Source organism: Fringilla coelebs (assembly GCF_963513975.1).
Source record: "Fringilla coelebs genome assembly, chromosome: 1".
Classification (NCBI taxonomy): Eukaryota; Metazoa; Chordata; class Aves; order Passeriformes; family Fringillidae; genus Fringilla; species Fringilla coelebs.
In genome coordinates, this window is record NC_140028.1 from 17,191,464 (window position 1) to 17,217,086 (window position 25,623).

The following is a 25,623-nucleotide window of genomic DNA, read 5'->3' on the forward strand; positions in this document are numbered from 1 at the left end:
TGGGTGCATTGTTTTACAATGCACGGCCAAATGGCACCATTATAATTTCTATAATATTATTATCAGACATCATGAATAATTTTTAAACTATAGTTTTAATATATATTTAATGTCAGAAAAGTTTGAATGTCCTCTATTTACATGCAGGCTACTTTTTAAGATTCTGAGTTTCTCACGTCTCATAATGAAGCACCCAGTATTTCAAAGACAGCATTAGTTCTAAATGCTTATCCAACAAGATGGCTTTGACTGCTTTCCATGCAGTCTGTGGAACGGTAGTTGTCAGAGAAATACATATATTTCCCCACTAGCATGAATTTGGGTTTCTGTAGCTAGTATGCTTTCATCACATGTACATCTATTGGATCTATTGGAGGAGAAAAAGACTGAAATCTGAAACCAGGATGAAAGACTCCTCCTGGCCCAAAAGTCCCCTGAACATAGAAATCCAGAGATTGCCTTGGAGTGTTTTTAGAGCAACCTTTGACATGTTACAGGTGTCTTGGGACAGAGGAGAGTAAATACTGTGGTTCCAGCTGACAAGCACTGAGCGTGGCAGGTTTTTTGAGCAGTGTGCTCTGTTGAGATGTGTTCTGCTTAAGCCTCTACAACATTTGCCTTTGGCCTTTGGCTTCCTCAGGGGTACCAAACCAATTCTTCCCTTTCTGAGTGTGTAAGAAGACAAATTTCAAGGAAGAGAAACCCCCAAGGATTCTGAATTATATTTCTCTTATTAAAAGCTGAAATCTAGTGAAGAGCCTGTAAAAGTATAGTTAGAATCAATTTTATTTTTTTTTAATCCAGCAGTGTGGTTACCCTAATTATATGCAGACCTTTTCCTTAAAGGGAAGTACAATTCTAATACTGCGAATCCATTGGTCTAGTTCACCAGTAATAAAGATGAATAAAGGTTAAAATATTTCTCTGCTTAATACAAATTACTTGGCCTCATGTCAACTTTTTTTTATAAATATTTTTCTGTAAAACCATGAATTTATAAAGTAATAGCAGACTAACATCCTTTGCTAATTTCCCACTTTTCTGAATAGATGGTTGAATATGCTGACATATAATTGGATTGTTACATACAAATTTCTGGAAAAATAGAGAATGGTGCGCAGGAAGTTTCTTTCTGAAGATCCATTTTAGTTTATTGTAAGATAAATGTATGCAAATCAAACTGGCATTTTGAGTTTCCCTTCTGATCACCATCTTTTGGGTATATATCCATTTTCAATACTGATTAAGGACAATTCTCTCAGCAGGAGTTTACGCATTCAAGTTTTATTACAATTCAAGGAGAAAAGGTCAGGTCTTAGTGGAGATGACATTCATTAGTGTAAGTTCAGAATAAAATTTAAAGCCCTAATCCTGATGAACATTCCTTTATATGTTAATGTTTCTAAAAAAATAATAATAACATTTCCATATGGATTCAATAATATTGCAAGCAAAAGAAATGGCTGATTAATACATCTGATAAAAATGCTTGTGGGTTTTTTTGGGAAAAAACCCAGAAAATACATGCTTTGTTTATAGGGAGGACAAACTTATGTATGGAGTTTATACGGGTGATCATATTCTGTAGAAAATCTGTTTCAAAAGACCTAAAAGGAAACGAATATACTCTCATATTTATTGATTGCTTACCTCTGTATTTTTTAAAAACTTTGTTACTTTATCTCTTTTTTGTTTATTTTATTTTGTTGTTGTTTGTTTTTGTTTTTTGTTTTTTTCCAGTAAATGAGGGAGGTATTAAACAGGCGTCCAATTTGTGTCCAGATCCTGGAGAACCAGAAAATGGAAAACGGATAGGCTCAGATTTTAGGTAAAATATAAATTCTACCATTGTATCATTTCTCTAACCCTGAACTTGGAAAATGAATATGTTGAAAATGTATTTGTGTTGCTGAGGACTTTTTCAAAACTGACCTTCTTAGTAAAAAGTGCACTATAATTCTGTATAAAATGATGTAATGCAATATAGCACGTACCTAGCATGCAAAAAGATAGAATACCTAGGAGAGATCATATATCTCTGAAAATCTGACAAAAATAGGATTGAAGGTAAGTTTATGTTATTTTCTCATGTAAATACTGTGTGAGACATAAATATTGAGCATGCATGTTATACTAGAGGGTTTTTCAAAGGACAAAGTAAAACTGAATATAACACAAGTAAAAAAATAAAACCTCAGAGAAGAAATTTCAGATCTTACAGAAATATTAATTCAGTCTAATAGAGAAATTATGGTCCCTACCATGTGTTTTTCTGGAACCCAGAAATTCTATACATGTAGATGTATTTCCCTAGTAGTCCTCACATTGGCCTAGAACTCTTAATCCAAGCAACTTTTTTATATTTTTTGCTTCTATTCATGACTATCTTTCAAATTCCTTATCTTGTAAGATAAAAAAGGCTTTCAGTAATCTTTCAAAATATTCTACGTTGTTTTATCAGTTAACTTGACTCCTAATTCCAGTATCACCAGTGGTTGATAAGTAGGGACAAACATAATGAATTTTTAAGAATGTTTTGTATTAATTTTAATCTCCTTTCTTAGTTTCTGAATTTTTCCTTTTCAATTGTTGCACATTTATTTAAAGGGGTAATATGCATAATATTTTATATTTGACATACAAATACACTTCAGACTGTATAAAAAAATTAAATCTGTGTTCTTGTTCCATATCATATGCTAATTTCACATTATGTTCACAAAACATGAAACACCTTAATGATGAAAGAAAAAAGAAAGAAGAAGAAGAGTGGTGATTTTAAAATTATTTGTTTTGATACATTCAAGTTTGTTTTCTATATACTTTGTATTGTTCATATCACACAGCACACTTCTAAACATTTGAAGAGAACTCAGAATAATCTGGACGTACAAAGATTTTACAAAATTATGATATTTTATTCTTTTACATAACTTCTTGTACCTTTTTGTATGTGTGTTTTGTCTTTTCTCCTTGTAATCAAGCAGAAGACAGGATTGAAAATTACATCCTAAGTAAATGTGCTAGCTAGCAAATAGTTATTACAATTTCTCAATTTTTCATGTCTCCCTATTTCTCTAGTTTTGAGAAAAGCAAAAGTTCAATGTGCATCCTAGAAAGCTTTATAACCAATTTTATAAAAATGCAATTTCTAATGTTGGCTTTCAAAGTAAAAGTGTTTATATTTTCAGAGGAATAAAAAAAAGAGCTGTATTTAACTGCATTACTTTCTAGAATCATTACTTTGGATGGTATTTTGTATTCTAACTTCAAAAATACGGCTTGAGAGCAACAGCATTTGACAGACAACCTGCCAGTTCTTTTCTAGTGTTATCTCTGCAAGTGATCATGAAGAGACCTACTTACAAAAATTATTCTAGTTAAACTTATGTGAGGGCAGTACCTCGAAAAAGATATGATGATTATCATGCCCTCATCTTTCTTTTTAGACCAAAATGTTAGGATTTCAGTTAGCATTATTTTTAACTGTACACTGGGATGATGTATCAGGCTTTCCTATTTCAAATGCATTGATGAGAAAATGAAAGGAGAAGGCATTCAAATTACTGAATCATAGTATAAAAGATATACAAGTACCAGCGTCAACATCTTTTCCAATGTTTCTTTTCCCTAATTTCTCATTAATCTTGGTGACATTTTTTTTCTTTCAGAAAGAAAATCCCCCAATAATCTTTATGGATTTATACTTGTAAAAAACAGCACTGGTGCATATTAGTGAAACAGGTGCATTTAGCTCAAATAGAAAGCTTCATACACTGATAAAGGTCTTCAGGGAACAAAAGCAGACTAAAAATTTTCAGCAGACTTAACAAAATTCCTGTTTAAATTAATCTGGTTTCAATTCCTCCTATCATGATAATGGTTGCTCAATTGATACATAGGCTTCCAAAGTAAGAATGTTACAAATAATTATTGTGCTAAATTTACTTAAAAACCATCTAGTACTGCGGAAAATCTTTTCCATTCTGACCTATACCTGACAGATTAAAAAATAGCACACCTTCACCTTTTCCTTCTTGAAGTCACTCTCTCTGTAATGAAGGAAATAGGTATACGTTAAAGTTGCCTCTTTTTTCCTTTCTGAAAAGAAAGTACAATTCCAATTACAATACCGTCATTTGAAAACACAGTAATTTGAAGAAGGGTTTAGCTCTATCTCTACTAAGATCGATCAAAATTTGATTTCTGTTCAATTTAATATATTTTAGAGAAGAGCATGCTCTTGTCACATCTCCTTAGCTTTCTTCAGATGTGAAGGCGTAGGTTTGGAAGTACTGTATTGCAGTTTTACTTCTGTTCTGATTACAAACACTACCTGCTCTCAGCACATTAATTTCCTTTTACATGGTTCTGACACAGATTTACAAAATCTGTAATTCATGCTCTTAGACAAACTGGAGCATTCCATGACATTATTTGGGGCCTGTAATTCCATGTTTACCCTTTTGGATATTTTTTCTAACATTAAAATTCCCCATAGCTGTATTTTGGAGTATTAAAGGCATTGTTTATGATGCTAGATGCATATTTGAGCATAAAAGGTTTTGCACGCTGAAATAAAGTCAAGAAGACTTAGTTATATCTGCCAGCTTTTCCTGTACTGACAAAAACATTCTACTTCAGAAAAAAAACTTTCCATCCCTAGGAGTTTCATAAAATTTCAGACACACTAGTGATTATTCAGCAGGAATTTGCAATTTTACTTTACTTGTCATCTAAAATAAATATTTTTAAATCTAATAATAAATCTTTCTCACGTGCCCAGTTTTAGAATGAATGCCACTATGTAAAAATATAAGATGCTATCGATCAAGAGAAAAAGTTTTCATATCTTCTTGTTTCTATCATTCTTTAGTTCTAGTGGAATAAACATATCCATATTCATATAATGAATTATCGTTGAACAGGTGTTTTTTTATGAGGCATACATGTTCTTTCACCACCATCTCAAAGTTCTATCTTCATGACATGAATTAACGAGCCCATCTCTATCCCTCTACCTCTGTAATATGGTCCCACTAGGATTTAAAGAGTTAAAGAATTCTGATCCAACCTGTGTCACAACAAAGCAGTAAATAAGGTTGGACAAAAATGCTGCTGTAGTCTTAAAAATATATATTCTACTGACAGAAGGAAGAATATGAAGTTTATTATAAGGACAGTTTATTTTACCAACAGGTTGACTTCCAGTATAACTAATGATAATATCTTCTTTCATTTTATATAATAAATTAGTTTGTAGTGGTTTTTTTGGAAGAATGAAGGTCAGCATTAATTAACTAGATTGACTAGAAATTTTACACTTGATTTTCCTGAAATCTTCTCTGAATCACCTATCCTTCTCTGCAGATATGCAAGGTGAGATTCTAGACTTAGAAACTTGAAGCCAAACATCCTGAAAAATAAATCAAACTTGGTTTGCCGCATGAGATATGAGGCTAGTTTATGAGGGATCTGTGCACCTATCACTTTTTAACATTTAAGTGGATCCTTTGTCAAGGACAAGTGTCTAACGGTACAAGTTTTGTGAGAAAAGATTACAGTTTTTTTTAAAGATGACTTACCAATGACCTCCATTGTGTCAGGAAATCCTCTGAACCTGAAATTTAGTTATCAGTTTAGTTTTTTTCAGCACACAGTAAGGATTTTTCTTGGTCAGAAATTAGGAAGACTTAGATATTGTAACATTACATCATGGAATACTAGCATTTCACAGTAATATTTCCAAGTAATGTACAAACTGATCTGTGAGAATGTTCCTATGGATGTTCTTGAGAGAGCTGTTGTGACAGCTCTGCTCTTGTACTGTGACTCAAGGACAGCAGTAGAACCTACCTGCAGCTTGCACATAAAAAAAAAAATGTGGATCAATAGTGTGTAGAAAGTTGCCAGGTTAAAAAAATCACTGTTCATAATCTTGAAAACTTACATGTCTTTACTTTCTTTTGCTGCAGGCAGAAGACATAATATATGTGCTGATTGTTTCTTTATGCTAGGATTAAAATATATGATATTGCTTAATTTACAATTTGATAGATAAGGACTTTAAGAAATTATTAGTTATTTCTGGCTGTACATTTTCTTCTATGGCTAAAAATAGTGTCCTCTCTCAAATCTGTTCTGTTGCAGGCATGAACTGCACAGGTTAATACATCATAAAGATGGTTTTCATTCCTTGCATAATTGATTATTTTTCAACAATTTCAATAATTTTAAAAATCCATCAAATAATGGAGGAGAAGAACCTAAAATGAGGTAGTTTGCTACACAAATGCCAACTATTAGAATAATACAATTCAGTATAAATTTCATAGGATGTTCAAAATTTTAAACTTTCTCATCCTTTAGAGGTTCTATAGTTCATTTTGGACTCTTTACTGCTTTTACTTTCTGTTTAAAGAGGAATCACAAATTCGAGGCAAATGATGGAAATTTTAAAAACAGATACGAACTCAAAATTTTGTCAAATTTGTATACTAGCTTCCTTATTTCATATTTGTTTATACATTTTTCCTAATTAAAATATATCCAACGTTTGGGGTATTTATGAAAATGCAAACCTAATGGCAATCAACTTTTGTCCTATCAAAAACAGGAATTTGCAGATAAAGTTACTGAGAGACAGTCAGGTCAAGCATTCATTTTTTTGAGTTATGAACTGCTTTAGCACATTTTGGTATATATGCAAAAGTCTACATTAATTCAGGACATATTAAGCAGTTTATGTGAGTCATAGAAATATTGATTGGAAAGGTCCTTCAGAAGGCCGGTCCATCCTCCTGCCCAATGCAGGACTAGTCAGATCAGCTCTGGCTTTGTTTAGACAATCCTAAAAACTCCCAGGATTAAAGATTTCACAAGAGTTTGTGTATGCTGTTCCAGCTCTGCCCACCTTTATTGAAGGAAATTTCTTGTAAAGTAAAATCTGAATCTTCAAAATCATCCCTTGTATATTATCTGGCACATTTAGAAAAGTTTGGCTTCATTATCTTTGTAATGGCTCCTGAAATTATTATGGTCTGCTATTAGATAATACCTTAGCTTTCTCTTTGTCAGACTAATTAAGCCTAGCTGCCTTAACTTTTTATTGTAGGTCTTATGTCTTAAGCCTCTGATTAATCTCCAAATTCTTGAGTTTTTACCAACATCTCTCTTGAAGTGGGAGACAAAACATTGGGCTTAATATTGCAGATACAGCTTCACCAGCTGAGTAACAGTTTCACTTGATCTGCTGCCACCACTTCTAATATTGATACAATTTGTTTTATTCAGGATGAGAACATGTTCAATAGTGCAGAACACTGTACCTCTACTTGTTGAGTTTTATGAGGTTTCTGTTTGCCCAGTGCTGGACTTTGCCAGGCTTCTGGATTGAAGGTCTGATCTTCAGTGTGTCAGCTACTTTTCCTACTTTAGTGTGATCCATAAATATATGGATCCATAAATTCTGTCTCCCCATAAAGGCTAAGGATGAAAATAAAAGGCAGAATCAGACCTTATGATGATTTCCTAATGCTCAGATTATTACTGTCCACCAGCTGAATATGAAGCAATTGATTCCTACTCTTTAACAACTGCCGCCAGGCCCATTTTTAATATATACCAATTCAGTGCATATTTTGTCAGCTCTCAAAACACACTGCTGTAAAAGGTGCTCTCAGAAACGTTGTTGATGATGAGCACTGCTACATCTACCACTGGCCTATGTAGCCAGTCATTTTGTCATAGAAGACAATCAAGTTGATCAAATATAACTCAACTTTGGTAAATTTGTGTATGTTCTCTTGCTTTGCTAGAGCCCATGTTTTTTCCAGAGATCAATAAGATTGTAAGCATCTCCTTGCCCTTTTTAAAAGTTCATATAATGTTAGCCTCTCTACAATCAGTCAGAACATCTCATTATAATTTTTCATAGATGATGCCCACCTTGCACAGACTCAGAGAGATTTTTCAGCAGCCTTTGGTGAAAGCTATTTGGCCACCTGCTCTTGAACACAGCTGCCTCCTTTTTCCTGTTGCTTCCCAGGATTGGCTGTCCCTCTTCTTCCCAAATTATGTTGGTACATACAGATACCTAGGAGCACATCTGCTGTAGAAATTGATGCAGAAAAGGCATTTAGTGCTTCTGCCTTTTCCATGTTGGATTTCAGCACCATAAGGTTGCTGCATCCATTTATAAATGAACCCACATGGTATATTAACTTGCTTTTGTGACTAATATACCAAAAGAAGCATTTTTGTTTGCCAGTGTACCTTACTAGTCTTAGCTTTAGCTAGGGTCTCATTCAAAATTCTAGTTTAGTCACCCAGGGACTACTAAATTAATAGATCCAGTTCAGAAAGTTCATTAATCATAAATTACAGGAAGAAGCACCAAAAATGGTTCCTGTATTCTAAAAATTTTCTCTGAGCATAAACTTTTCATCACTTTCAGTGTTAGCATGCTGAATTCAATGGTCATTGACTGCATCCACAAGCAATTTTTTTAAATGAATATAATCTGATTTTGAAATTTAAGGAGATTTTCATTCTATCCTTGAGTTTTTTTTTTTTTGGTGATATATATCTATATTGTATACCACAATGAACAGCTTCATAATTATATCATGCTTCAGTTTTCTTGAGATTTACAAAGCAGAAATAGTCTACTTTTAGGGGGCTTCATCTGGTAAGCAGTTTGGACCAAATGTAAGTCAGGACATCAAACTGCACTTATTTTTTCCCACTATTTTTGGTCATTTGTTCCCACAATCTCTTTTCGGACTACTCTGCCAGTTTTCTCTAAAATAATACCTGCCCACAGTTCAGAGGTTCCCCTAAAACCAGCTTCCACAATCTGATTTTCTCACTCCACAATTTTTAGTTCTCTAACATATCAGAAGGCTGAGATCAGATCTCTCACATGTCCTCCTACAGTACCTCTGGATATGTAATAGATGTCATCAATTTTATCCTATCAAGGTTGTGTCTCTGTCCTATAACACAACCCTTCAATCATCTGAGATACTTCAAAGAAAAAGAAAATAGAAAATAAAAACTTAAAACCCTACTGAAATTGTTGCTATGTCATTACACCACACAAACCCTCATCAAACCCTCGGCCTATCTTTTATTTTGTCTTAGAGCTAATAATTTTTTCCTGGTAATTTGCACGTCCTTTTTGACTCTTCATCATATTCACCTCATGGGCCTCATGCACCTGCCGATGGAGGGAAGTGACACTTTGCCCTTTTGTACTCAAGTAATCAAACTGTTTTTAGAGAAAGATTAATTTCTAACTGAATAACTCTAGCTCACAGATTAAAGGTATTGGGAAAATAATATTGTCATCAGAAACAAGAAGAATCTCTCCTTCAATCACTCTGTGGGCCATTCACTCAAGAGATGAACTCCATGATCCTTGTCGGTACCTGCCAACTCAGAATATTCTATGATTCTGTGATTCTCTGCTACTAGAAAATTTGGAAAGAGTTGAAAGAATTTCCATTTTTAAGAGTCTATAGATAGATAATGACAGCAAAATATTTAAAAAATGGTAATCTTGACTATGCTTTTAAGCTCCTGAGAGACACGTTTTTTAAACGTTTTCTTGACAAGTTCTCTATTATTGTCTTTTTTTAGTTGTTCTTCCATAGGAACTAATCTCCTGTTCTTCCATTTTCTTTCTCAGACTGGTACTTTATCATCTGCTTATCTAATTGCCCTTAGTAGGTCTCACTCACACAGTATATATGTCACAGATTTTGTAAATTATCCAGTCCCACTCTGAGTCCAGTCATATGCTTATAGTCATATACAATTAAACATCAGTTTAATATCAGTTTAATATCAAAACTGATTTGGACAAGTAAAGCGAACTTCATAATGAGAATGTTATTTATACTTTTGTAGGTGATAGAAATAATTATCGTGCTTGTACAGTCTTCATAATTATTCAGACCTCTGAGATTTTTGCCTGTTACAGTTTGGATTTTTTTTACCAAGAGTTTAATTTTATTTGTAAATGGTGTATGTCCTGCTTGGCATTTCTTCTTTAAATCAGTCCATGGCTAGTTAGAGGAAATATATTACCATGATATTTTTCTTCAAGTGTTCCTTTTTTTTTTTTTCCTAATAATAAAGACACTCAGATTTTCTCAACATGACTTTCTGATGCAGATAATTATGAAAATCTAATAGTGAGAAAGATATTCTTGTCTTCCCAATTGCTACCTTTTGAACTTTCCTAACTATATAGTCCCTATAGCAGCTGTGCATAATTTTTTAAATTAGTTATAGACAGTCTTTTTGTTCCATAATTTTAAAATATCCTCCAACTCAATTATTTGCCTTAGAGGTTTCTTTCCTCAATTGCCTATAAAAGCCTTTTATCCTTTCATTGCAAAGGCCTTTACATTATGTTTACTTTCTTATTTTCAGTTTTTCACTTTTATATCTCCTTTTTTGGTGGATTCTGCTGCTATTCTTTATCTCATTCTTTCACAAACATTCTTACTCAGGAACTGTTTTGAAACAGTATATAGAGTTGTTACCCACTGTCAAATCCTCTTTTTCTGAGATATCTGTTCCAATGACTGTATCATCTTTCATGTTCTCATTTTCTTAGTATCTATGTCTCTGTAAGGCCCAGGTACTTCCCAGATTTCATCAGCTATTTTGTTCTAACATCGTTCCTTTTCAAAGATCTAACATTTCTAATTCCCTTAAGTTAATTCTTGTTCTGATAAGTATCAATCCTCTTTAGTAGCTTTTTTCATCATAGATGCTTTTGAATAGATTACCTTACAAAAGTTATTCTCTGGATTGTGTGCTCAGCCTTTTTATTTTTCTCTCTTCCTTTGGGAATTGAAGAATTGCAACACTAAAATGGGGTTCCATCCGTCCATCCATCCATCCATCCATCCATCCATCCATCCATCCATCCATCCATCCAGGGTCGGATAACTACGTGGCTTCCAGTGTTATACAGGAAGGCTGCTATAACAAACTCTTGGGGAGTTACTGCACATTTAATCTTAAAATACCCAGAGAACAGCATTCACAGTGTAGCCAAGATCTTGTAAGTCATATGTATGTATAAAACATTTTACACTTTACAGTTGTGACAGACAAGCCTTTAAAAACAGTAGGCTGAAATGATGAAGTGCAAGGTACTAATACCAGAGAAAGGCCTGATGTATTGGCTATTTTCAGCTATAATCAGGATTTGAAACCATAATGATATTTAAAGTAAAAGACTTATCTCAAGAATATACATTTATATATTGATTTATTCAATTTTTCCAGACTGAACAGCCCTTTTCTCTCTTCCCACCCAGCCCAAATCCTCCTCCCAAAAAACTTAACAAACAACAATAAAAAAATCCCAAACAAAACCAACCAACCAAAAAAAAACCACAAAAAACCCAAACCAAAAACCCAGCCCAACAAACAAACATAAACAAACAACAAAACAAAACAAATAACCAAAGTTTTTCTGGATTTCTGTTTTGTCCTGAGCTGTTTCCAGCACCAGATGTCAGCTTCATATGAGAAAGTAGAAGACCTTTTCAAGCCAGCATAACAACTTCATAAATTATCACAGCTAAACACCTACAAATATGTTTTTAGAACTCTTTTATTTTCTTCCATTAATTTGAGAAACATATGCTGTTTAAATGAACAAATCCTCACATTCTAGTAACTTTCATTTCTTGTAACTTATCTAGTAGATGTTACATTCAAAACCTTGTTACTGGCAAGAGTACAGAGACCACTTCTATGAACTTAAGGCTTCACTGCAAGCTTAATTAAAAACTTAACCTACTAAACAAAATATAAAACAGTGCTATAACTAGTATTTTACAATAATACAAATTAATATAGTATACTCTTATTATTAATATACTACTTTCTAAATACAAGAAACGTTATTAATATCCAGCCCTTTTTCTCTGGTGTTGTGCTCCCTCTTCCAATGCCCTCCCGGTCAAAAGCACTAGATTTCCTCAAGAACAATCAGGGGTGAGAGATATTCAGAACATATTATTTATATCCTGACGTCTTCACTGGGAGAAATAAAATGTTTATAATAGGAATTTCTCTTTCACTCTTGTAGTTGACCTTTTGACTTTTCTTCTAGGGGATTCCCTTACATCGCTTTCCCATTCTTTCCTAGCTTCAATTAACATAAATAACTAATTATTAACATAACAATTAGCATAAAAATTAACATAAATAACTACTTCAATTACCATAAATAATTACAATGTCTAGATTTGTCAAATTTTTACTATATGGAGGTGTGAAGTTATGTCAGAAAATAGCCACTTGACCTCCAAATGACTTTAGAAGACTTAAACCATTTCCAGCCAAAGTAGGCTCAGAGAGGGCTGAACAGTGTGCACTATCAGACTAGTACATAGCCTTCAGCCTTTTACCATTGAGAGCAGAAATCTCTGGATTACATGTTTGTATTATTTGTCAAGATCATCATATCTAAAGGAATGGGAACAATAGACTGCTATCTGTTTGTTAAAAAATGCTTCTTTTTATGTCATTGTTTGATTTTAGCTTGGGAGCAACAGTACAGTTCTCCTGTGATGAAGATTATGTGCTACAAGGTTCCAAAAGCATCACCTGTCAGAGGATAGCTGAAGTTTTTGCTGCATGGAGTGATCATAGACCTGTGTGTAAAGGTAAACTGAAATTCTTACCCTCACAGTGATTGTTCCATTTGGCATCTATTGATTGTTTGATAGGCAATCCTATTAAATTTTTTGTGAGTACCTGGAATTTTAATCCTAGTGTACCCACTTTCTTAATAAAAAAAAATATTTTCCTATGCTGTTTTGTTTAACTTGAACTTTGTATTTCAGCATGCTTGCTTCAGTAGGCAACTTACATTATAAATTTTTCTTTACAAGGAGCTGACACAAACCTATCACATGCTAATTATTAGAACTTATCATGATGGATATCAAAATTGCTGTGATTTAGTATAAAACCAGTAATTCATGAAGCTTCCTCATTACACATTTTATAAGCAGATAAGAAATTTTTGAATTTATAATAGGTAAGTAGTGGAGAAGTAAGTCTACACCTGGTTTTGACCCTGAGCAAATGGATAAAGGACAAAAAGTTCAGTGAAAGAAGTAAAGCACAAAGGAATTTTGCTGAAAATATTTGATGACCTGATACAGCAGCAAGTAGTATGATGAATACCTGAATAAAGGAATGAAAGTATTAGTGTTAGTATTAGATCAGATATTAATATAAAATGAAAATATGAAAGTGCACAAATACACAAAAATTGTCCTAATCATAACAGCATTTTTTTTCTGGATTTCAAACTTAAAGTACTGAAAGCAAGTGTCTGTTAGGAATATTTAATAAATAATAATCATTGCGGGTCAAAGACTTAGATTTCATTCCACTGTAGAACAACATGGCTCCTTTGAGACCTTCACTACACCAAGAAAAGGCAACAAACAGAGCTCATAAATCTACTGCAGCACACAGGCAAAGGAGCTCTGCTTTACATCCCAACTCTGCTCCAAAGGATGGACTCACATGTTCAGATGGAGCAGCAAATTGTCTAGAACACTCACTGTTTTTCCTTCCTGACTTACTTCCCACATACAAGCTGCAAGGACTCATACAATTTCTTATTAAATATATAGACAAAACTGCTTGGCATTAGTGTCACTGGTGACCCTAATGTTTTCAACCACTGATCCTAAATGAGGAGCCTTCCTCTCATCTCTTTACCCTCTACTTCTTTCCAAGCATCTGGTGTGACTTTGAACACACTCATCACCAGAGTTCTGCTTCTCTGAGGGTGGTGCAAAAGTGACATTCTTTCTAGAGAGTAATTTAAGTGAAGGAACAAGCCTTTATCCAGCAGCAGCTGAATCTTCCTGTGTTCAATATTGATCAAATAAATATGCTTTGTGAAAGTGCAATGCAACTCTAGGATTATTTCACATATCTAAGTGTCAATTTGTTTTATTCAATTATGCAAGATAGTCTGTCAGAATACATTGGAAGAAACAGTTCTTTAGCTTTTGCAGTTTATGTGGTGTCATAATAATAACTGAGAAATAGGATAGGTTCATGTTTAGTCGAGGTTGCTTGTCAGTAATACATCTTCATACAGGAAAAGTTTACCGGTAGAGCATTCAGCAAAGATCTGAATATCAAGGCAAGAACAATAAAAATGTTATTGACTTCAACAGACTAGGAATTTAGTGCCTTGAAAGTGTCACTTGAAAGCACAAAGGACACAGTTTATATCCTTTGTATTATTCATGACAGAGATGCAAGCTATGTAAATAAGAATGTTTTTTTCTAACTGACATGCTATTGTAAATAACCATACAAACTGTGAATTGAAAATAAATACCCTTTGTAATCTTTAGAAATATAATACTGTTTTGTGTTAGTCTAACTTTTACAGGATTCATTTAAACTTTTCAGTGCTTTGGCCATTGATTCAATAGGTTGTACAGGTGTTATAGGAGAAAAAAATGCTGACGTGCCATACACCAACACATATGCACAAAAAACTCCACACATGCACAGTGATAAAGGTTTTTTCTATTTAAATTTGTCTTTCAAGACATTAGTGAAGGTGGAATAAGTTAGTCCTTGAAGAATTTTAAAAATAAATAGAGCAGATTCTGCTACTGTATTTACTGCTTTTACTCAAAATACTTTCAACATTCTTTAAGATTATAAGTTTAGACACAAGAGAAGGTATATTTTATTTTGTCAGAATAATTAAATGTGAATGTTCTATTCTCTTGAAAGAGGTGGTTCTGTTTTTGTTCAATGGTATTTTAATTCTTCATATCTGGATTAAAGTTAGAGATCAGTTTATGAATTTGCTACATGTATTTTCTATGTGAATTAAAAGGTGAACCTTCTTTTTGCAGTCAAAACTTGTGGATCCAATCTTCAGGGGCCTGGAGGCACTTTCGCATCACCCAATTTTCCATTTCAATATGACAGCAATGCTCAATGTGTGTGGGTCATCACAGCTATCAATACTAATAAGGTAAGTTTAATATTCTGGCTTTTCTTTAAAAAGAAAAACCCCAAACAAACAATCCCTCCCTCCACCTCCACCCTCCCAAGCCTAAACCCTCCCAACCAAACAAAAGCACAGAGACCATAGCAGTTTTCACTAATATGATTTATCTCTACAGTCCAGGCTTTGTACTAGGTGCATTTCAGATATTTTTAAGAAACGTCTGACACCAGATGAGTATGGACAGTAGTTAAAACCTCTTGTTTCCCCTAAGATGGTTTTAGTTTTTGTATGCCAAGTAGATGCTCTCATGTTTTTTATGTCATTCTCCAACTTAATTCCCAGAAGCAACTATCCAATGGTATAAGGCAATTTCATGGCCCCACTTGTATTGTGTCATAAGCAGACAAGCTACTTTGTGTACATTTATATCATGTTTGGCCATCAACTGTGTGAGAAATCACTGAAGTTCTTGAATTCACTTTCCCTTTGTGAGGAACTGTTCTGAAGATGTTTATTCTATTGTCTGAACCACTGTATTAAAATCCCATGTACTTTATACCTACGCTTTAAAGCAGAAGTACTGAGAGTTCTGATAATGTCAAATGAGTCAAAGTAGAGCAATTAAGCTAAGTTATGACATCAGTTGTCTTTAATTTCAGGAACTAAACACCTGGAAGCAATGGCTATATTCTATTTCCAGGTGCATCATTTTGTGTGAACTGAGTGTAATGGACTTGTTTAGATGTAATAAAACATAAATTAGCTGTGCAGCTCAGGAATGTTTTATAAAAAACTATCATCATCTGGTTTTGCCGGTACAAGGATATATTTTACCTCTAAATTTTGTTTTATATTGCCATCTGCATCACACTCCATTAACTGCTTAGACAGGCCTATAAGGCCCACTCCTTTGCACCTGAATTCATCAGAGGACTCAGTGAAAACCTGACTATTTTCAAAATTTCAAAAACCATTTAGCTACACTGGGTATTTTTCACTCTAATTTTACAAAGTCCTGTGTGGAGGTCATTTTTATGCTCCACTTCAGTAAAAGAAAAAAGGATATTTATACAACTGATTAGAATTTGATAATGAAAATTATAAATGTGTTTGGGGAGGAGGTCATTTGTTTGTTTGATCCTTGTTCCAAGGACTGCTAATCAAATGTATCCAATTTATAGGTCATAAAAAAAGTGTGAAGACTTCTTGAAAAATTATTCAGTCTCTGTTCCACAGATGGGCAAAAAGTTCAAAAGTAATATTTAAGGTTTTTCATCCCAAAGAATTTTCGTATTTTTATTTCTTTAATTAAAAACTACTTGTGAGCAAGATGAAATCTGTATACGTGGCTAGAATTTCTGAAAGTTTTGTCAAATGTGCCAGCTGAGAGAATTTAGTATCATACTATCTGAGGAAATGAAACGCAGCTACCACACTGTACTAGTTCTCTAAACAGCCTGAAAATCTCCAGTGAGCGGCTGAATGAATTTAAGACCCATAAGGCCATAGTTTGCATAAAATGGTTTCCTTTCCTAAATGCACCAAGGGCATGTCTACATAAAAAATAGAAAAAGCCAAATAAGATTTAAGACATTCTACCATTGGTAGAAGCAAACCCTTGAGCTCACAAACTGGTACATATTTACTGGCAAGTCACAGGTCACTGCAGGTCTAAGATATTAATGACTTGGAGATTGTTAAGGATTACACTCTACTGGTGATATTCACGTCTTAATGCTGCCTTCCTCCTCCCTCCCTGCCAGTTCACAAGATGGTGACGCAGTGTTAGCTCAAAACCTGAGAAATTAGTTTTTACCAAAATTATTTTTATGGGAATATTTAAAACGATTACGAGTCAGTCTTATTTTTCTTTGAAATTTCCACTTTCCGCATTTATAGAACTGTAAAAAATTAATTGAACAAATTCTCTGGTTGTCAGTGTGGTTGCCAGAGCTACAGAATGATTGAGGTTGGAACAAACCTCTGGAAATCCTGTAGTTGAACTCCACCACCCAAGCAAATCTGCCTAGAGGCAGCTGCCCAGACTTGAATATCTCAGGAGATGGTGACCCCATGACCTTTCTGGGCAACCAAAGCTAGTGCCCACTCACCCCCACAGGGAAAAAACTGCTTCTTGATGTTCAGAAAGAACCTCCTGTGTTTTAGTGTGCCCATTGCTTCCAGTCCTGTCACAGGTCACCACTGGAAGGACTTTGGTTTCATCTTCTTTACATCCTCCCATCAGGAGTTTATAGACATTGAGATTCAGTGATCTTCTTCTTCTTTAGGGTAAGCAAGCTGAGCTGTGTCAACCTTACATGAAAGAAGTTCCAACCCCTTAATCTTTTTAGTGCCCCTTCACTGCACGCTGTCTAGTATCATCCTATTTTGCTTGTACTGGGCAGGTGCAGTTGTTTTTCCTTCTCTCAAAACACTTGAAAAAAAGCAAGTTATTCCACATTTAAAAATTCCAATTCTAATGAAAACAAAATTGGCCCTCTCTTTAGTCAGAGATCATGCCTGCTATAGTTCAAATAAAATGTGCTTAAGTGTTATTCGACACTTTTTTTTTTCTTAAACTGTAAATACCGCAGAATAACATATGACCGTATGAAAACTGTCCTAGTACCTGAATGATAACACCATATAAGAATATACACAGTTTTCATGTTTGGGGATGAATTAGAACTCTTAGGTTTAACCTAAGAGTTCTGCTGGCTCTGTATACTTCAGTATATGCATGCTTCAGTTTGATTTGATCAGTACATGCATTTTGATTTTGTTTACAAAGCAGAGTTTCAGCAGCAGTGATGGCTGTAGGATGACTTCTCTAGGAGGAGATCAGTAGTAGTCCCCATATCAGACTGAGACAGTTCCAGCTGGCTCCAAGACAGACTACAGGACACAGTTGAGCAAATCAGGCAAGCTGGTGGCATCTCTGTGATAACTTATTTGAGTAAGGGCAAAAAAAGCTGTACAACAGCAGCTGAAGGAGATGAATGAGAGTACCCAAGAAAAATAACCCCACAGGCACTACAGGCAGAGCAGAAGGAGTGGAAGAAGGTGTTCTGTGTGCTGGATCAGGGATTCCCCTGGAGCCTCTCTAGAGTGCCATTGATGCAGGTTGTCCCCCACGGCTCATAGAGGTTGTTGGTGGAGCAGAGATCCACCTGGGGTGTGCAGGACGTGCCTGAAGAGGTGGGTCTGACTGAAGGAAGCAGTAACCCCAGGGAGAGCCCAGGGCAGAGCAGGTTTCTGGCAGGACCTTTGACCCTGTGGGAGGAGTATACTGAAACAGATTTTAAAGAACTGCAGCCTTGTGGGAGAGACCCATGTTGGAGAAGGGTGTGAAGAACTATTTCCTGTGGGAGGCCTCTAACTCTGGAGCAGGGAAAGAGCATGAGGAGGAAGGATCAGCACAGATGAAGTGTTACAAACTGACTGCAGCCCCTATTTTACATTCCCCTTTTCCACTTTGGGAGAGAGGAGGGGGCAGAAGAGTCAGGGACAAAAAAGTGAATTTAAGCCCATGAAGAAAGGGACTTGGATGATGGTGGGTTTAGTTTTGTTCTTATTTGTCACTTTCCTACTCTATTTTTAACTGTCGGTAAATGAAACTAATTTCCTCTAATTGAGTTTGTTTTGCCCATGACACTAATTAGTGAGCAATCTCTCTGTACTTATTTTGACACACAGGCTTTTTCATCCAGTTTTCTTATTCTGTGCTGTTGAGGGGTAGTGATGGAGTGACTTGGTGAGCATCTGATGGCCAGCCAAAGATAAATTAGCACACTTTGCATATTTATCTGTCCTCTCAAATATTTAAACAGTCTGAATATATAGTGTGAAAACAATAATTAAGAACAGGTCACTTATTTAAAATTAAATATGAACATTTAGATAGGGCCGGAACAAGTAATACCTGTTTGTTGGTGGAACATTAGTATTATACCAGTAATAAGAATGCAAAGAAGTAATGGTAGGTTAAGCAAGTAATTTTATTTCAAAGTATAAATTGGACACTGTTTCTGAACTTCTGTAATATACTACTGAAATTACTGTACTCTTGATGCCTTGTACCTTGCTTTGTTGCCCTCTTAGGAGGGAAGGTTGAAATTCTCTGTGAAGATCAGTACCTGCACATGTAAGGCTTTTCCAACAATATATGATAGAGGAAATTATGGACAGTTTTCCCATTTCTGGGTTGTCTTAACATGCTTTCCATATAGTGTTTTATGTACATCAATGAAGTGATTGTTGCCACTTTTATCCATTGCTACTCTGGAACCAACAAAAGCTTTGTTGATCAAAAATACCAAAGTTATAATTACAGGGATCTAGTTTTATATGACCTGAAGGAACATTAATAAAAATCATGCCTTTATGTGGAACTCTGAAGAAGCAACAATATTTAAACTTTACTTGTATTCAACTGTGCTGCACATATTGTCAATCCTTGGGTCCCTTGAAAAAAAATCTTGCGACTATCTGAACAGAAATGAGAACAAGAGTTCCTCCATTTGGACTCCATTTCATTACATCTCTCACATCTAGAAAGAGGAATGATACCCCAATATCTTTTGGGACACTGCATAAACTCATCAGTTAGGTACTGGACCATGCTACATATTACCAGTAATTAATTCTGACATTAATTAGGTAATGGGATAATTTTATGTTTACATTTTGAGTAGTAAACTTTGTATGTTCAAGGTTTAATTCCCGTCTCCTCCCCAATGCATTTGTTTGTACTTCTTTTCTCCTAAAAATTAAAACCTATTATCCTTTCATTGTTTTATAAAAAAAAATAAAAAAAAGAAAGAAAGAAAAAGAAAGAAAAAAGGAAGGAAGGACTACACAATGATGAATTTTAAATTTAATGCCAAGCTAAAATACCAGTGAAATCTGAATCAGGGCTAAAGTTAACCAGAGTTCAAGTCTTATGGATTATACTTGCTGATTTTTTTCTAATCCAGAGTGACAGAAACACTGTGGAAAATGTCAGTGCTATAATGGCAGACTTTCTGACAGATCTCAACCACATTCACACCACATATCATTCATCACCAAGCATCAAGAAGGAGAAAAATAAGCAAAAGGGTTCCTTTAAAAAAAAAATCCAGCTTTTTTTTTAGAATTGTAAGAAGAAATTAAATATGGTGCGCTAACTGCTAAATTTAGATGGATCAGAAAACTAGGTCCTGGTTCTGTTAGTTTTATGTGACAGGAATTTTTTTCAAAAAGCATTTACCTGTATGTTATCTTTTGTCATCACTGTATTCTATCTTGAATGTATTTCAATCACAAAAATCTCCTTCTGCTTGCATAAATACATTCTTTAAAATGTATTCTTTAGAATATATGTTTTTGCAAGTTTGACAGTGTTCACATTGTTATCCTTTTATCTATTGAATTTTGAAATAATTTTGAAATTAAGAATGACATGCTTGAGAGCTGAGAGATAGCTGGCTTTTAATTTTGGCTTTAGTTTTTTTAAAATTATTATGTTTGATAAGGTTCTTTAGTTTTTGGAGGTTTGTTTTTTCATTTAGTTAGTTCGGTTTTTATGTGGATGTCAATTGTCTGTTAGGAAATCTGTAATCTGAGTTTTGTTGAAATGGCAAAGCTTACTGAAAATTTATAACATCTGTTTCCAATTGCTGTAGTCCTCTACTTTCTAAGAAACTGTTTGAATAATTCACAGTATCTGGGAAATTCCTCACATGACATTCTCTGCATGTCTGGAGAATTATACTGAGGGAATATATTGCAACTATTACTGAAATAATATTAAATATGGTTGTCATTTAATCACTTTGTATTAAAATAGTCTTTTTTGAAAATATGTTTTTACATTCAATTCTTCCCTTCCTCCTTCCTCATATCCTTAAGTTGCTGTTTTCTTCCTGCAAAAGGAATGAATCTTTCAATTTCTTAGCTTTTTTGCTTTTAGACCAAGCCAAAAATAAGTAAAAAAAAAAAAATCTTCAGCAAAGCACTGAGTATTTACATTTAATTTTCCACAGCTGTGTTATTTTGTTAACCATGTCAAAACTGTCAGTGGAACATTTCCTAAGCTTGCTGTTAAGCCTAAACCCAGTTGCCATCCATATTTAATCAGGTTAACAGCATAAATCTCAAGCAGTCAGGGTGCTTCAGCATGAATCCAAGGACCCATTTCATGAAGTTTCTTTTGGTCAGGTCTGTTGGAACAAAGCACACTGCTCGTTTTTTTTACAAGCAAATGCCTCAAACTTGGCTTTTCCTAAGCCTAGTGTGAAGCTGTACTGTGGGTGTTACAATCAGTGAAATTATTTTAAAAGTATGAGCATACTTAAACTCACTCTAAACTTATATTTTACCCATAATTATGTTCCTCATCCATTCAGATTAAAACGGCTGCTCTTGTATTTATCTACATTATGCATTTTTATGCATTTTTATCTTATATGAAACTAAAAAGTGTAAATATATTTTGGTTCTGTTCAGAACACAATAAATTTATTTGTAGTGTTGGCTGCACTATTCTTCCACATTGTTCGTGTACATTTTGATTCAGTTAAAGTATCTGAGTCACATGTATACTACATTTAAAAAATCTTGGAAATATATGTGGACAGAGGGGAGATTCTCTCAGCAGAATAAGAGCACAGTAGGGAATCCAGCTATTCCTATGACAAGAAGCTAACAGGTTTGGCTGTGAGGGAACTGACTAAGTTGTTAAAGAAGAAAATTTGGAGTCAGGAAGTTTGTGCAGTTGTAGAGGGATAAATGACTTATCGTTCCATCCTGAAATTTTACTATAGGTCTTCATTATGAAAGGAGGACAGGTTCATTATCTTAATTATTGTAACTTTTCTTCCCTGGTGTGTCTGTGGCTATAGGAGTGATATTTCCCACTCTGAAAATATGAGCAACCATAGGGAATGGGTGAGATTGTGCTTATTGTATTACCTACAACAAAAGCAATTATTTCTCTTTGAGCCATTAGCAATATTAGTTTCTAGCTGTTGCCTGTATTTACTATACCTGGAGCTATTAACTCCACCCTTCAATAAAACTTTATGTAAAATTAAATGTCAAATTTGAATTTTAGTTCTGTTTGACTTGCTATAAGTTCCTAAATGTGGTGTCAGTAACTTCTCTCACCAATTCTAAATGCAAACATTTTTCTTACTTTTACTTATCATGAATATCTATACCCAAGCTAGAACTTTTAAAAATATATATGTATGCGACTAAGAGACTTTTATAGCAAATTTTCATTGCTTGCACTGGGAGCATTTGAGATGTTTCAGTCTTTTTTGTTTGACGAATTTTTGGCACAGAACTTGTCACACTTCTCCATGGTTGAGTTCACTTGGTTGCTCTTGCGAGTGATCATTACAGGAAATTGTTCTGCTCAATATATACGTTTTTTGTGATATTAGACTGGGAAATAGAGCTGATAGTAGTTTGATTGTTTCTCTGTTTTCCATGAAGGGACTCCTTCAAAGGCTCATGGTACCATTCTGTGGTGTGCTAATCTTGGCTGTCAGATGCTCGCCAGGCTGACCTGTAATGCTCTCTCCTCAACAGGACAGGGGCAGAAAACATGAAGAAAAAGTTCACAGAGGAAGATAAGGACAGGGAGATTACTTACTAGATACTCTCATATGCAAAACAGACTCAGCTTGGAGAAATCAATAAAATTGACTGCCAATTAAATCAGAATAAAATAGTTAAAACAAGAGGAAATTTAATCAGCACCTTCCCCTCACCGTGCAGTACCACTGCTCCCAAAATCATACATTGTAAACCCAATACACATTTGGAGTGGAACCTGAAGGTTTGCAGTGAGACTTAAGTCACAGTATGATTTCCATTTTTCCATCCCTTTCAGGATGTGTGGCTGCCCATCAGGTTAGGCTGACATCAGTTAGTGACCTCTCTGCTTTCTTTTGGAACAGATGGCTTACCCTCTGTGGGATTAAAAAGTGCAGATTTCTATGCTGGATGCAAGGATGTCTGAGTAACTACTGAAAGGAAGAACCAAAGCAGGGACAAGTAAATTTGATGTCCTCAGACCTTTCCTATGTTTGCAATTATTTTGCTATTTGAAAGTTTTTTTTTTTTTTTTGTAAACTCTGACACTGAGCTTAGTTTTTTGAGGGAAAGATGAGTGTGATATTTTCATTGTGGTTTTTATAAATTACTTGATTTTTCCTGCTTATACTTATTACTATCTCCTTATAATGGCCCAGGCTAGTCATACATCCTTTCAGGCTATCTAGAGCATCTTTATCTCCCTTTATCACCACAGCTGTGAAAATAAAAAGAAAAAAGAAAAAGAAAAAAGAAATATGCAAATCAGGTTTCCAGCTGGATTGGGTCTCCACTATGTATTGGTGTGTGGGGTAGTTCCTGCCCAGAGACTTGATTTTGCAATTCCCTCTGTTGAGCTTTGTGAGGTTCTTAATGGTCCATTTTTCCAGCCTGTTGGTGTCCCTCTTCCTGGCAGCATGACCCTCTAGCCTATTAACTGCTCATCATTTCTCACTGTTGTGGCAAACTTGCTGAGAGTACAGTCTACCCCATCATCTAGATAACCTATAAAGATGTTAAAGAAGACTTGTCCCAGCATTGACCCCTGAGATACAGCATGAGTTATTGACCCCTAACAAAGCTTTGTGTCACTGATAGCCATCCTCTTGGCCCAGACTTTCATCCTGGTTTCAATCCACCTTCCTGTCTGTTGAACCCACACATCAAAGGCTTGTCTGTTAATATCTTGACAATGCCAAAGGCCTACCTGAAGCCCAGGTGGAAAATATCCATTGCTTTTCTTTTGACCACCAGGTGAGTCATTTAATTATAGAAGTGTATCAAAGTTTGTAAAGCATGACTTCCGCTTAGTAAAGCCATGCTGACTGCTCCTGATGATTTTCTTGTCCTTAATTTTCCTGGATTAGCTGCGCCATGGTAGCAGTAATAGTAAATTAAATTATACCTAGTATAAATAATTTAAATAAAATGATAGCTAAGTCTTATAATAAGTGGTTGATTCAATATATTGTCCTTCTGAAACTATTCTTTTATGATCAAATTTATGGATTATTTTGATGGAGGGACAATGCTACACAACAGTCTTGGATATATTACATTCTTGGAAGGATGTTTTAATTAATATTTATTATTTAATATTATCTTATATTGTGATTCTATGGAAAATTATGGTGATAAAGCTGATCAATCAGACAGTGATATTTCCTTAGCTTGTACCATCAGATATAAATGCCCATTATTTACTTACTGGGAAGTATTCAGACATCCTCGGCACAAAAGCAATTAACCATCCTGAGGGCATATGAGGACACTCAGATACAAACAGGATGTGTTTTCTTCTCCTTGCCTAAATTCACTTCCACAAGTGACACAGGCAACCAGGCATCATTAGGAGTCTTTAGGTAGCTTTTTCTTGCTAGAGCAATAATGAAAAATTGAGAAAATAGGTATCTTGTGAATATTTTTAAGTGAGGTGGATTTCTTATGTTTTGTTCTTATGATCTGTAACTGCAAAAGAACCAATTAAACTATTGCTATGTTACACAACAGTCTTGGATATATTGCATTCTTGGAAGGATGTTTTAATTAATATTTATTCTTTAATATTATCTAATATATAGCTCATTTAAGCTTAGTCTTAGCTTAGTATTTAACTACACTTGTAAGGAGAAAAGATTTGTTACATCTGCAGAAATTTCATCATTATTTTACTGGTAGAATGTCCCATTTTATGGAGGGAAAATGTTATTATACATCTAAAAATATTTTTAGAGTTACGTTTGTATTGGAAGACTCAGGATACCAGAAGCACAAGCACATGCAACTTTGTGTCTGTACTCTTCCCCTTCAGAAGCAGTTCTGAGGAACATATACTTGCCTCTGTTACACCATTCTGCTTTGGATGGTTTGAATTTTTAAAAGTTGAGTACTTCACCTGGAACACTACCTTCCTTGAAAAATCTTCAGGGAGGTAATTTCATCAGGAACTGGATACACATACTGAACAACTGTCTGGAAAATCTGTTGTCTGGAACACATCCTTCTGATCATGCTCTCTCTGAAAAACTGTAGGAAGTTCTCAAAGTAGCCATTAACTATTCAATAAAACCTTTTCACATTTTACTTCTGAGCTGGTGTTTTGCCCAGGGAGTGGGTTCTAAAGGATTTATTCCAAGGCACAGAAAGAAGGTACAACTACAGAAATTTGTTAGAAATTAGATCTCTGCTCCCAATGATTCTTTTAAAAAATTTCATACAAAATAATTGGAGACCAATGTACATAATTACAATTTTCAGAAAATTATTTTTCAAATAGAACTTTACTTTTTCCCTGTAGAGACTGGATAATAATTATTAGTTTTATTGCCTCTTATTACAATTTCTGTCTAGGTTTATAACTTCAGTTTAAATCAGGCATTCAAACTTGTTCATGGCTTCTGGGTTTATAAATAGCAAGAGCAGCCCAGGATGTAGAGAGACTTTTTCCTTTAGTTTAGCTACTTTTTAATTTTTTTTTTTTAAATTTTTTTTAGGTAATAGTTTAC

The 25,623-nt window shown here is 34.6% G+C and overlaps 1 protein-coding gene across 3 annotated transcripts in view; it reads left to right on the plus strand.

The window, feature by feature from the left end:
- The window catches only part of CSMD3 (CUB and Sushi multiple domains 3), a gene marked incomplete at both ends in the record, with an annotated part of 576,542 nt that overhangs the window by 250,173 nt on the left and 300,746 nt on the right, over window positions 1-25,623 (plus strand). For all 3 annotated transcript variants that reach the window (XM_084217912.1, XM_084217913.1, XM_084217914.1), the window contains 3 exons: window positions 1,741-1,828; window positions 12,574-12,698; window positions 14,937-15,058. In XM_084217912.1, coding sequence (XP_084074038.1) covers window positions 1,741-1,828; window positions 12,574-12,698; window positions 14,937-15,058 — 335 coding nt within the window. The remainder of the gene's footprint in view (window positions 1-1,740; window positions 1,829-12,573; window positions 12,699-14,936; window positions 15,059-25,623) is intronic.